The sequence below is a fragment of the Mixophyes fleayi genome, chromosome 7 (assembly GCF_038048845.1).
Source record: "Mixophyes fleayi isolate aMixFle1 chromosome 7, aMixFle1.hap1, whole genome shotgun sequence".
NCBI classification, from domain to species: Eukaryota; Metazoa; Chordata; class Amphibia; order Anura; family Limnodynastidae; genus Mixophyes; species Mixophyes fleayi.
The window spans coordinates 231,587-245,539 of NC_134408.1; the positions used below are offsets into that span (position 1 = coordinate 231,587).

General features: G+C 42.5%; 1 protein-coding gene across 1 annotated transcript in view; it reads left to right on the top strand.

Annotated features, from left to right (window-relative positions):
- The first annotated feature begins 3,195 nt into the window (after window positions 1-3,195).
- Window positions 3,196-13,953, top strand: part of LOC142098099 (carbonic anhydrase 15-like) — a 36,987-nt gene continuing 26,229 nt past the window's right edge. Inside the window, exon 1 of the mRNA XM_075180583.1 lies at window positions 3,196-3,523. Coding sequence (XP_075036684.1) covers window positions 3,196-3,523 — 328 coding nt within the window. The remainder of the gene's footprint in view (window positions 3,524-13,953) is intronic.

Genomic DNA, 13,953 nt, shown 5'->3' on the forward strand with positions numbered 1-13,953 from the left:
GTGATCATTTGCACAGGGAGACTACCAGCAAATATAATTACCTCCTCCTGTCTTTTAAGGCTCAACAGACGTTTTGGTCACTGAGCAATGAAAAAGTCTAATTAATGTGAGATTATCTGTCTTCAGACAGTAACAAAACCCAAACATGGCATACTGCTTCAGAAGTCAGCACATTTCCACATATACAAATATAAAAAGATAAGTAAATCTTGCAGTGACATACAGAGGTGCATTGCACAACTAATTAAAATAAATATCTACAACAAGTTATTACTACATGATCCATCCACAGAGAAGTGATCCAGGTCATCCAGCACACACGTGTTCTGATACGATGTGATATTACACATATTCATGTCTGTAACCTGCAGTGTGCTCTGTGCATACAGTAAGTAACATTTAGTGGTAGTGCACCTACCCCCAGATTCACATGGAAACCTATCTTTAGATCCGCTTGTATGTGAATATGGTCGGAACTGTGGTCATTTTTGAAAAGGAAGATGAATCAGACCCTGTATGTTCTTTGTGGGTTTTCTCCCACAGTCCAAAAACATATTGGTAGGATGATTGGCTGCTGACAACATGGATCCTGTAGTGTGTGTGTGTGTGTGTGTGTGTGTGTGTGTGTGTGTGTGTGTGTGTGTGTTTGGGAATAAAGCATATTGTACGCTCCATGGGGCAAAGACTGATGTGAATGAATTAATATCTCTTATATTTCCTTCACCCCGTTACCCTCTGTAATATAATCTGGAAGTGTTCATGCAGGTTCACTGATGTGCCTTAGGCAGCCTCTGTCCACCTGAACCCCCCAGCAGAGGGTGGAACGTTCTACACCGAAATCCGTCATCTACCCATAAATATTATATTCACTTCACTGTTTTGTTAATGAGCCGTGATGACCTGTAATATCATATACTGCACAGTACTATGTCCCTTCCCTTGTATGCTGGAGGTGATTACCAGTCCTTAGTCTGTATTCTGGATGACTCACATAAGAACCAGTGTAAGGCAGCACGCAAGGTTATACCCTACAGCTATAAATCACATCAGACTGCTGTCCTTGCTCCAGGCAGGGTGGATTCCTGTGCATGTGATTGTATACATATAAATATATATATATATACACTCACAGCAGGACCTATAAGAAGGACTAAAAGACGTCAATAGTCTAGGAAGACGAGACAAAAATATATAATATCTATTACAAGGACAGCACAAACAATCATAAGAAACAAAGGTAAATTAAGTATATATTCTATAGGATAAAATGTATAACATCTAGTTATACTGTAATGTAAGAATTGAAATGTTGTAATTTTCATACTCATCATAATGTAACGCCATTATTACCTGTCTCTTTCACATATACTAACATGTTACTCTCCGTCTCCTTACTCCTCACCTGTCTCTTTCTTATAGACTAACAAGTAAACTCCCTGTGTCTTCTTATATAGTTACATAGCTATCAAACTGCATTGTTCTATAGTAACACAGTTATATAGTTACATAGTTCTATAGTTATATAGTTACATAGTTATATAATTATATTGTTACATAGTTATATTGTTACATAGTTCTATAGTTCTATAGTAACATAGTTATACAGTTCATTAGTTATATAGTTCTATAGTTATATAGCGTAACAAATGTGGCCTTGTTATAGCACTTCTGACACCTTCTGACACTTGTAGTACTTCTGCCACTGACACCCCGCAGACATCAGACACAGACAGCTTCAAATCAAACGGTGCTTTATTGTTTGTGTCACAATAAAGAGCAATACTTAGTCAGGATAACACCAGTAAACAATACCATATTGTTTACACCTCCTGGTGACCCTAATGCTAACTAAACACAGTGCAGCTCTCTACTGACTGACCAGCTCTCCCAGCATCAGTCACACACATAAAATGAAGAACACAGTCCTTTAACCCCCACCCAAACACTGCAAGTCAATTACAGACATTAAATCAATAACACGCATATAGTACACCTGTGTGTCCATGTGCGATGGGAAAGACTGTGTGGGAATTAACTCTATGCAGCTTTCCCTTCCAGAGTTCCTGGGACCTCACCTGTCCCTATGCAGGAGACCTGTGGCAAATAGGCCTCTTTGCTACATACCCTTCCCTGCGTCGACAACCTTTTTGACGCAGACACCAGTTCTCTGGAAGAGAACCACTTTTATCATCTCAAGTTTCCTCTTGACCATGTCTATTAGTGCCCTAACAGGGACATCATTGTCTTTCAAACTGAGAACAATGTTCCTAAACAGCCTGTCCTCTCTCTGTTTCCACTCACAGCCCTTTATGTTTCTAAAGGACGTTTGTGAACCCCTCCAAATAGTGGCTGTACTGTGACGTTGGGGTAGGTTTTGTGGCCCACCTCACAAGCCCTACAGAACCTCTTCACTGTTAGGTAGACTCCGGGCCAGTAAAACCTGCACAGAACATGTTCCTTTGTTCTCCCTTCCCCTAAGTGTCCGCCACCCAACTGTGTGTGTGCAGGTTCCAACATGAACCCTTGAAACCACCAACTGTTCTACTCTCATCCCCTTCATAGTAGCAATACGAAATAAAACATTTTCTTTTACAACATATTTTGGCACACAGCCTGTCAAGTTGACAGGTCCCACAACTGCATCAACATTATTAACCAATTTAAACGCATTTTGTAAAGTCCCATCATTGCTCTGGTCTTGTGCCCAGTTTGTCACACTAAAGAACTCTGGATGGTTAGACTAGTCTATCCTCTCACCAGTAGGTGAGACGGCCACATCCGAGATGCTACCAGCCACTGCCAATTTAGCCTTGCCAAAACGATGACACTTTTGTGGCAGTTCTACCATGTCCCCCAGGACAGCCTTCCAGGATAGCAAGTCCCCACGACCGATATCCACATGCTGTGAGTTCCCTGGCAGATCCTTTAAAACTGGGCGTCCGACCAGTGTCTCAGTTGCCGGCATGTCCAGTCGGAACCCACTCACCGCGGACCTCTTTCCAATTCTGTTTATGGGGTTTGTTGCACTCGTGCTTTAAAGTGTCTCAGCAGTCCACACCTGAAACACCTTCTGTTCCACAACTTCACAGCTGGACCTTCAGCAATAGCAACACCAGAAAGCATCCCTGACAGGACAGCTCTAGGAGGTTCCACGGACATGACAGCGCTATAAGGTTCCACAGACATCAGAGCACCATGCGATACCATGGGATGAAGAGTGCTGGGAGTGACCTCAGGCTAAACAGTGCTGGGAGTGACCTTGGGCTGAAGAGTGCTGGGAGTGACCTCAGGCTGAAGAGTGCTGGGAGTGACCTTGGGCTGAACAGTGACCTCAGGCTGAAGAGTGTTGGGAGTGACCTCGGGCTGAAGAGTGCTGGGAGTGACCTCGGGCTGAAGAGTGCTGGGAGTGACCTCGGGCTGAACAGTGACCTGGGGCTGAAGAGTGCTGGGAGTGACCTCGGGCTGAACAGTGCTGGGAGTGACCTTGGGCTGAACAGTGACCTCGGGCTGAAGAGTGCTGGGAGTGACCTCGGGCTGAAGAGTGCTGGGAGTGACCTCGGGCTGAAGAGTGCTGGGAGTGACCTCGGGCTGAACAGTGACCTTGGGCTGAATAGTGCTGGGAGTGACCTCGGGCTGAACAGTGCTGGGAGTGACCTCGGGCTGAACAGTGACCTCGGGCTGAACAGTGCTGGGAGTGACCTCGGGCTGAACAGTGCTGGGAGTGACCTCGGGCTGAAGAGTGCTGGGAGTGACCTCAGGCTGAACAGATACCTCGGGCTGAAGAGTGCTGGGAATGACCTCGGGTTGAAGAGTGCTGGGAGTGACCTCGGGTTGAAGAGTGCTGGGAGTGACCTCGGGTTGAAGAGTGCTGGGAGTGACCTTGGGTTGAAGAGTGCTGGGAGTGACCTCGGGTTGAAGAGTGCTGGGAGTGACCTCGGGTTGAAAAGTGCTGGGAGTGACCTCTGGCTGAACAAGCTAGGAGATTTCTGCTAGTTCTCCACATGCGATCATACACTGCCTACACAGTCTGACCCAGGTAACACCAGGCTTGCGCAGAGAGTATGAGATTCTTGACCTTCTTTTCCATTCTGCGAACTAACATGCAATGTTTCAAATTCACCCTGCTGCGAATCAATTTCAGTCGCACCTGTTTGTACACTTTCTTTCTGACACATTTTATTCTTTTTCTTGCCCATGTTGCCTGGAGTAAGAAAATTTCGTCTGGCAGCAAATTACTCTTGATTTTTTTTTGTATTTGCAGTCTTTAAAGATCAAACTTTCCACTCTCAGCACTTTGTTTTAGCCTGCACGCACAGGTAAACAGCAGACTTCTAAGGACCACACCCAACTCACAGTTCAGAGAACAAACAAGGTGTGGCACTACAATGCCCAGCAATTTTTAAAACTTTTGGTTTCTTTTGCAAAACAACAGACACTGCACAGTTCCAGTAACATTGCTCATATATTGCTCCCCATAGAAAAAAAAATAATTGCTTTGTCAGCAATCCAGCAATTTTTCTCTGTAACTGACAGCTTAATACACAGTTTGGTGGGTGACAGTGGCAGTCAATATTTTCCACTCACCAACTTTTGCATCTGGAGGTTGGGTGGACATCTGTGTGTTAGCTGTTCTTAGCGATCCCACTTCTAACACCACTTGTAACAAATGCGGCCTTCTTATAGCACTTCTGACACCTTCTGACACTTGTAGTACTTCTGGCACTGACACCCCGCAGACATCAGACACAGACAGCTTCAAATCAAATGGTGCCTTATTGTTTGCATCACAATAAAGAGCAATTCTTAGTCAGAATGACACCAGTAAACAATTGCACATTGTTTACACCTCCTGGTGACCCTAATGCTAAGCGAAACACAGTGCAGCTCTCTACTGACTGACCAGCTCTCCCAGCATCAGTCACCAACATAAAATGAACAACACAGTCTTTTAACCCCCACCCAAACACTGCAAACCAATCACAGACATTAAATTAATAACACGCATATGGTACACCTGTGTGTTCATGTGCGATGGGAATTAACGCTGTATGTAGCTCTTCCTTCCAGAGTCCTCAGGACCTCACCTGTCCTTATGTAGGAAAACTGTGGCAAATAGGTATCTTTGCTACAATAGTTACATAGTTCTATAGTTATATAGTTAAGTTGTTACATGGTTATATATTTATATACTTACATAGTTATATCTTTATATCGTTACATAGCTATCAAACTTCATAGTTCTATAATTACACAGTTATATAGTTACATAGTTCTAAGTTATATAGTTACATAGTTCTGCAGTTATATAGTTACATAGTTATATCTTTATATAGTTACATAGTTATATAGTTACATAGCTATCAAACTGCATAGTTCTATAGTTACACAGTTATATAGTTACATAGTTCTACAGTTATATAGTTACATAGTTCTATATGTGCATAGTTACATATTTGCATAATTAGCTTGTTTCATAGTTGTTTATTTATATAGTTACATAGTTATATATGTATATAGTTACATATTTGCATAGTTACGTTGTTTCATAGTTGTATAATTAGATAGTTACATAGTTCTATATGTATACATGTATATAGTTACATATTTCTATAGTTAATTTGTTCCATAATTCTATATTTATATTGTTACATAGTTCTCTGTGTATATATGTATATAGTTATATATTTGTATACGTAAATTGCTACATAGCTATATATTTATATAGTTACATAGTATGGCTGGATCACTTAAAATTAACTTATTGAAATTATTAGCACAGTGCGCCAATTTATATCATTGCAAATGTGCTGATTTTATTATATTGTGTTGCATTTCTGCATAGGAAATGCATTATTTTCTGCGGTATTGATTTGTAACTTCTGAGACAGTATGTTATGATTTGGTTTTGTAACCTTGCTAGAGGAAACCCCAATTAGGCTAATTAAATCTTTTCATCGCAAAAGTGACATAAACCTGCTTAGCCTGAAGGCCCAGCAGGAGGTCGTTACCTGTTGTCACATCTTACTAGAGGGACAGGAACCTGTCTGAACAATGTAGACTCAGGATACAAGTATTAGGATATAATAGATTAATGTAATTTTGTTAAAGCTTAAGTTGCCTTAGATCCATGGTTAAAGGATATATTATATCCTAATGGTAATCATTAAATGTGATTTATCGGTCTTTTCGGAGCCATCTAGAATCGAGGCCATGTTACCCCCTGCTAACAGTTGTGTCAGAATCTGTATAATAAGGAGCCCTGTTTGACCATGTATCATTATACCATCTGTAACTTCTGAATAGATCGCTAGTACCACAAACTGGCGTGTGTAACTGTCCTTATTAGGACACTTGAGCTAATAAAACATCACTGCTTCAAGTTCCTGCTTTGACGACTACTTACCTGCTGTAATTCCTGTGACCACAGATTAGACCAATCTAATCCATTATCCGGCTGTTCTGAGGTTTGGACCCAGCATCCAGTACCAACGCTCTGCCGCTACCTGTAGCTCTGGCCAGTGTGATAGGTCAGGGGGAACCATCCACAGCAACTCTGATCTATAGGAAGAGGTCAAGGGTATGAACCCAGGTGCCCAGTGAGGTGATACACCAGCAGCGAGAGTTACCCAGAAGGAACCAGTTATAGGTGCCAGTGTAGGAGCCTGGTGGTGGCAGTAGGTGGCTCCTACTACATCAGGAGAAGCGGGAGGTCCATCTTGTTACACATAGTTCTTTATGTATATTTATATAGTTACATTCTTGTATAGTAAAGTCCTTACATATTTCTATATTTATATATTGCATAGTTGTTTGTTAATAGTATAGTCTAAAGTAAATTGTTACATAGCTCTATATAGTGCTCTGTCATGTTCTTACTCTCTAGGAAAGTGGTCCGCCATCTTTTCATAGAGAGAAGCAAGATCCCAACATCGTACAAGACTCCAATGAATCAAGACACACACTTAGGAATGGCTCTAATTATCTATTTTAAATAAATCTAAGATATATAATACAGGACAATCTGCAATATTTATCATGGCTCTGTAGATATCGGGAACTCTGCTACAATAAAGAACGCTACATGACAATACAGTTAATAATTCTATAAATTAGCCTTGAGTGTAATAATTTCTTGAATCCCATTATACTAAGTACAATATGACTCTAATAGTTTAGAAGGGAGATTAGTAAGACGATGTTTAGTTTTCAAACTTTGTTGACAACTTGTGGTTCCTAATTTCTCCTTGTGGTTTTTTGCTGGATGTCTGTAAATGTGGGACACAGTTCTCAGTGGTTAGTACTGAGTCAGTATCCAGCCTTGCACAGAATTAGGGGGGTGATGATCTTATTCAATGTCATTTTGTCCACTTTTTCCTGAAAGTTTACAATTATCCTCCATCTGTTATATGTCTCTCAGCTGTGTGACATCTCCCTGTCTCTCAATCCTAGTTCACTTTCCAACAGAATCTCTTTACCTGTTATAATCTTCTCATCTCTATTCTGCTCTCACTGTCACCTCTTTTTCTCTCTTAGTATAATCTGCCTTTTAAATATCTTTCTTATTTATAACTTCTCTGTATAGCTAAGGTTACTCACCTACTTAAAACTACTTACTGCATGAAATAATATCACTTTTCTCATGCCTACAAGTCCCCTATGTCTACGGACATATTCTCTGTCAGAACTCTTTCCTCTCACGTTTACTATATTTCTCCTATCACTAACACTTATCTAACTAATGGCTCTCGACACCAGCTGCCAGTGTCTCCCCAATACTTGTTCTTCTTCCCCTCACTTCTTCTGTCAGTCTCTCCCATTACTTGTTCTGCTCCCTTTCACTTCTCCTGTCAGTCTCTCCCCATTACTTGTTCTGCTCCCTTTCACTTCTCCTGTCAGTCTCTCCCATTACTTGTTCTGTTCCCTTTCACTTCTCCTGTCAGTCTCTCCCCATTACTTGTTCTGTTCCTCTCACTTCTCCTGTCAGTCTCTCCCCATTACTTGTTCTGCTCCCTCTCACTTCTCCTGTCAGTCTCTCCCATTACTTGTTCTTCTTCCCCTCACTTCTCCTGTCAGTCTCTCCCCATTACTTGTTCTTCTTCCCCTCACTTCTCCTGTCAGTCTCTCCCCATTACTTGTTCTGTTCCTCTCACTTCTCCTGTCAGTCTCTCCCCATTACTTGTTCTTCTTCCCCTCACTTCTCCTGTCAGTCTCTCCCATTACTTGTTCTGCTTCCTCTCACTTCTCCTGTCAGTTTCTCCCCATTACTTGTTCTGCTCCCTTTCACTTCTCCTGTCAGTCTCTCCCCATTACTTATTCTGTTCCTCTCACTTCTCCTGTCAGTCTCTCCCCATTACTTGTTCTGCTCCCTCTCACTTCTCCTGTCAGTCTCTCCCATTACTTGTTCTTCTTCCCCTCACTTCTCCTGTCAGTCTCTCCCCATTACTTGTTCTGTTCCTCTCACTTCTCCTGTCAGTCTCTCCCCATTACTTGTTCTTCTTCCCCTCACTTCTCCTGTCAGTCTCTCCCATTACTTGTTCTGCTCCCTTTCACTTCTCCTGTCAGTCTCTCCCCATTACTTGTTCTGCTCCCTTTCACTTCTCCTGTCAGTCTCTCCCATTACTTGTTCTGTTCCCTTTCACTTCTCCTGTCAGTCTCTCCCCATTACTTGTTCTGTTCCTCTCACTTCTCCTGTCAGTCTCTCCCCATTACTTGTTCTTCTTCCCCTCACTTCTCCTGTCAGTCTCTCCCATTACTTGTTCTGCTTCCTCTCACTTCTCCTGTCAGTTTCTCCCCATTACTTGTTCTGCTCCCTTTCACTTCTCCTGTCAGTCTCTCCCCATTACTTGTTCTGTTCCCTCTCACTTCTCCTGTCAGTCTTTTCCCATTACTTGTTCTGCTTCCTCTCACTTCTCCTGTCAGTCTCTCCCATTACTTGTTCTTCTTCCCCTCACTTCTCCTGTCAGTTTCTCCCCATTACTTGTTCTGCTCCCTTTCACTTCTCCTGTCAGTCTCTCCCCATTACTTGTTCTGTTCCCTCTCACTTCTCCTGTCAGTCTTTTCCCATTACTTGTTCTGCTTCCTCTCACTTCTCCTGTCAGTCTCTCCCATTACTTGTTCTGCTCCCTCTCACTTCTCCTGTCAGTCTCTCCCATTACTTGTTCTTCTTCCCCTCACTTCTCCTGTCAGTCTCTCCCCATTACTTGTTCTTCTTCCCCTCACTTCTCCTGTCAGTCTCTCCCCATTACTTGTTCTTCTTTCCCTCACTTCTCCTGTCAGTCTCTCCCCATTACTTGTTCTGCTCCTCTCACTTCTCCTGTCAGTCTCTCCCCATTACTTGTTCTTCTTCCACTCACTTCTCCTGTCAGTCTCTCCCCATTACTTGTTCTGCTCCCTCTCACTTCTCCTGTCAGTCTCTCCCCATTACTTGTTCTTCTTCCCCTCACTTCTCCTGTCAGTCTCTCCCCATTACTTGTTCTTCTTCCCCTCACTTCTCCTGTCAGTCTCTCCCATTACTTGTTCTTCTTCCTCTCACTTCTCCTGTCAGTCTCTCCCATTACTTGTTCTGCTCCCTCTCACTTCTCCTGTCAGTCTCTCCCCATTACTTGTTCTGTTCCCTCTCACTTCTCCTGTCAGTCTCTCCCCATTACTTGTTCTGCTCCCGTTCACTTCTCCTGTCAGTCTCTCCCCATTATTTGTTCTTCTTCCTCTCACTTCTCCTGTCAGTTTCTCCCCATTACTTGTTCTGCTCCCTTTCACTTCTCCTGTCAGTCTCTCCCCATTATTTGTTTTTCTTCCTCTCACTTCTCCTGTCAGTCTCTCCCATTACTTGTTCTGCTCCCTCTCACTTCTCCTGTCAGTCTCTCCCCATTACTTGGTCTGTTCCCTCTCACTTCTCCTGTCAGTCTTTTCCCATTACTTGTTCTGCTTCCTCTCACTTCTCCTGTCAGTCTCTCCCATTACTTGTTCTGCTCCCTTTCACTTCTCCCCATTATTTGTTCTGCTTCCTCTCACTTCTCCTGTCAGTCTCTCCCCATTACTTGTTCTGCTCCCTTTCACTTCTCCTGTCAGTCTCTCCCCATTATTTGTTCTGCTTCCTCTCACTTCTCCTGTCAGTTTCTCCCCATTACTTGTTCTGTTCCCTCTCACTTCTCCTGTCAGTCTCTCCCCATTACTTGTTCTTCTTCCCCTCACTTCTCCTGTCAGTCTCTCCCATTACTTGTTCTGCTCCCTCTCACTTCTCCTGTTAGTCTCTCCCCATTACTTGTTCTTCTTCCTCTCACTTCTCCTATCAGTCTCTCCCCATTACTTGTTCTGTTCCTCTCACTTCTCCCGTCAGTCTCTCCCCATTACTTGTTCTGTTCCTCTCACTTCTCCTGTCAGTCTCTCCCCATTACTTGTTCTGTTCCTCTCACTTCTCCTGTCAGTCTCTCCCATTACTTGTTCTGCTTCCTCTCACTTCTCCTGTCAGTTTCTCCCCATTACTTGTTCTGTTCCCTTTCACTTCTCCTGTCAGTCTCTCCCCATTACTTGTTCTTCTTTCCCTCACTTCTCCTGTCAGTATCTCCCCATTACTTGTTCTGTTCCCTCTCACTTCTCCTGTCAGTCTTTTCCCATTACTTGTTCTGTTCCCTCTCACTTCTCCTGTCAGTCTCTCCCCATTACTTGTTCTTCTTTCCCTCACTTCTCCTGTCAGTCTCTCCCCATTACTTGTTCTGCTCCCTTTCACTTCTCCTGTCAGTCTCTCCCCATTACTTGTTCTGCTCCCTCTCACTTCTCCTGTCAGTCTCTCCCCATTACTTGTTCTTCTTCCCCTCACTTCTCCTGTCAGTCTCTCCCCATTACTTGTTCTTCTTCCCCTCACTTCTCCTGTCAGTCTCTCCCCATTACTTGTTCTTCTTCCCCTCACTTCTCCTGTCAGTCTCTCCCCATTACTTGTTCTTCTTTCCCTCACTTCTCCTGTCAGTCTCTCCCCATTACTTGTTCTGCTCCCTCTCACTTCTCCTGTCAGTCTCTCCCCATTACTTGTTCTGCTCCCTCTCACTTCTCCTGTCAGTCTCTCCCCATTACTTGTTCTGCTCCCTCTCACTTCTCCCGTCAGTCTCTCCCCATTACTTGTTCTGCTCCCTCTCACTTCTCCTGTCAGTCTCTCCCCATTACTTGTTCTGCTCCCTCTCACTTCTCCTGTCAGTCTCTCCCCATTACTTGTTCTGCTCCCTCTCACTTCTCCTGTCAGTCTCTCCCCATTACTTGTTCTGCTCCCTCTCACTTCTCCTGTCAGTCTCTCCCCATTACTTGTTCTGCTCCTCTCACTTCTCCTGTCAGTCTCTCCCCATTACTTGTTCTGCTCCCTCTCACTTCTCCTGTCAGTCTCTCCCCATTACTTGTTCTGCTCCCTTTCACTTCTCCTGTCAGTCTCTCCCCATTACTTGTTCTGCTCCTCTTACTTCTCCTGTCAGTCTCTCCCCATTACTTGTTCTGCTCCCTCTCACTTCTCCTGTCAGTCTCTCCCCATTACTTGTTCTGCTCCTCTCACTTCTCCTGTCAGTCTCTCCCCATTACTTGTTCTGCTCCCTCTCACTTCTCCTGTCAGTCTCTCCCCATTACTTGTTCTGCTCCCTCTCACTTCTCCTGTCAGTCTCTCCCCATTACTTGTTCTGCTCCTCTCACTTCTCCTGTCAGTCTCTCCCCATTACTTGTTCTGCTCCCTCTCACTTCTCCTGTCAGTCTCTTCCCATTACTTGTTCTGCTCCCTCTCACTTCTCCTGTTAGTCTTTTCCCGTATGTGAATTTGTAAAAACACAGATATGAACTTTTTAACTGAAATTTATGGAAAGTAGATCCACAATGTCTAGGATAAAAATATAATTAGCAAAATGACAAACAGAGTAATAATACAATAGTTTCTTGTAAAAGAAAAAGGAATAAATAGCAGGAAATGTGTCACACTTCTGGTATTACAAACGGAACCCAATATCCAGGTAGTTCTGTAGTAAACAGGATTTATTTTGATACAGAAATAAATCTTAAATGTCCAGCAAGCAAGTCCAAAGTATCAACAAGATAAGTATCTTGTAGAGGTATCAAGTAATTGTATTCCAAATCACAAGGGAGCAAGGTTCTGTGGAAGCATCTGGTTCAGACACAAATACAATACTCGAGCAAAGGCTGCATAACAGGAGGTGCCTTTTCTAGGCCCAAACAGGAAATGAGATCCAAGATGGAATCTTCCTGAGACAGTTCTGGCCATCTTGGATAAGGGCTATTGTAAGGGCAAGTTCATATCAGAGATCCAAGATGGAAACTTCATGAGGCAATCACGGCCATCTTGAATGAGGGCAAATCTAAGGGCAAGAACATAACAAAATGATAACGAATGATCAGATTTCTGCTTGCTGGGAGAGGAGGACTTCAATAGAACACTTCTCAATACAAATTTGACTCCAAAAAGTGAACCTTTACTTTGGCAAAATGTCACTTATTCAGATTGTTAGGTACCCTCTATACCCTGGTGCCCTATGTGATGACCTTTGTTGCCTGGTGGCCCTGTTGTTACTGAACTACGTATGTTATGCACAGGGATAGTATTTTATTATTATTATTATTATTATTATTATTATTTTTAGTACTGTATGCTTTATCTCCATGCTGTGCACTGCATTCTTTATCATGTGCTTTTCTTTAGGTCACTTATGTACAAGACTTTCACTTCTGTCACTCCTCTTGTCCTAGAATATTTCTTTATTATAATTCGATCCCTGTACTGTTGCTTTTTAACCTTTTACTTTGTTTTGGAAATTCCACTGATTTTATTTATCTTCATCGTTCACTAACATTAAACAAAACAAAATGATAGCGCTCCATCCCTACATTAACGAAGGTAAATCCCTAATGTCAGTATTACAGATGATGATATACAAATAATAAATGGACATAGGTACAGAGTTGTATTCACATTATAACATGTCACCATAAATAGTACAATAAAATGAGTCCATAGTTCACCATGTTGTCATCAGTGCTGTGATTAGTTGCTAGATCATATACAGTCTTGGGAACAGACGCTTGTCTCCCTGTATATATGAGAAAATAACCAGATAATCAGAAATTAGAGTGAACTGTCCTAGAGCCTGTGGTAAAAATGCGTAACCTCCACTTACAGTTAGATGAGTGTATAAACGTGAATCTGCCGGATCTCCTCTTCGGTGATGGTAGGTGGCTTGGGATGAACGTCCAGCCCCATATCCCGGTGAGACTTCAGGTTGGAGGTTTGCTATGTAGCAATCTACCCAGTGATCTCAGGTGGAGTATATAACCCTCAGCAGTATAGAAATTGAGGAAGCCCGTAAGGTAAGTATAACAATTTATTAAGGATCACACATGATCCACTAACATATAAGTCCAATAAGGTACAATTGGATAAGGTGGTGGGTTAAAAAGACAGCATATTTAATCCTCAACGCGTTTTGTCAAAAACTGAGTTTTGCAAGAGGGTATAGGTGTCAGGAAGTGCTGGTTTATATATACTAGTGTCAGGCGCCATAATGAGCACTTGCTTCTTAACTACTGTATTGCGCATGGCTGGATAGAAATAGATATCGTTCATTCCAATGTATAGTGCATGGCACATATTTAGTTCTAACCTTATTAAAGTAGTAAATCAATATCAGCAGTAAGATTTATACGCTGATTGATTAGAGATATTAATGAAACACTGGATCCTAAAAAATAATAAAATATATAAGTGGACATCAAACTAATTGACCAAATCGTTTTAAAGTATAGTACGATGTATTGGTATATATATCTATAATATAAAAGCCTAGCGGCGTGTGTTAGTCTGTGTGTGGAAAAAAACAAACAAGCTGCAGCGCCACCTGCTGGGCGGAGTTATACACTCACCTACTAAATTCTTAGCATTATCTAATATTTAATATATATAAGCCTAGCGGCGTG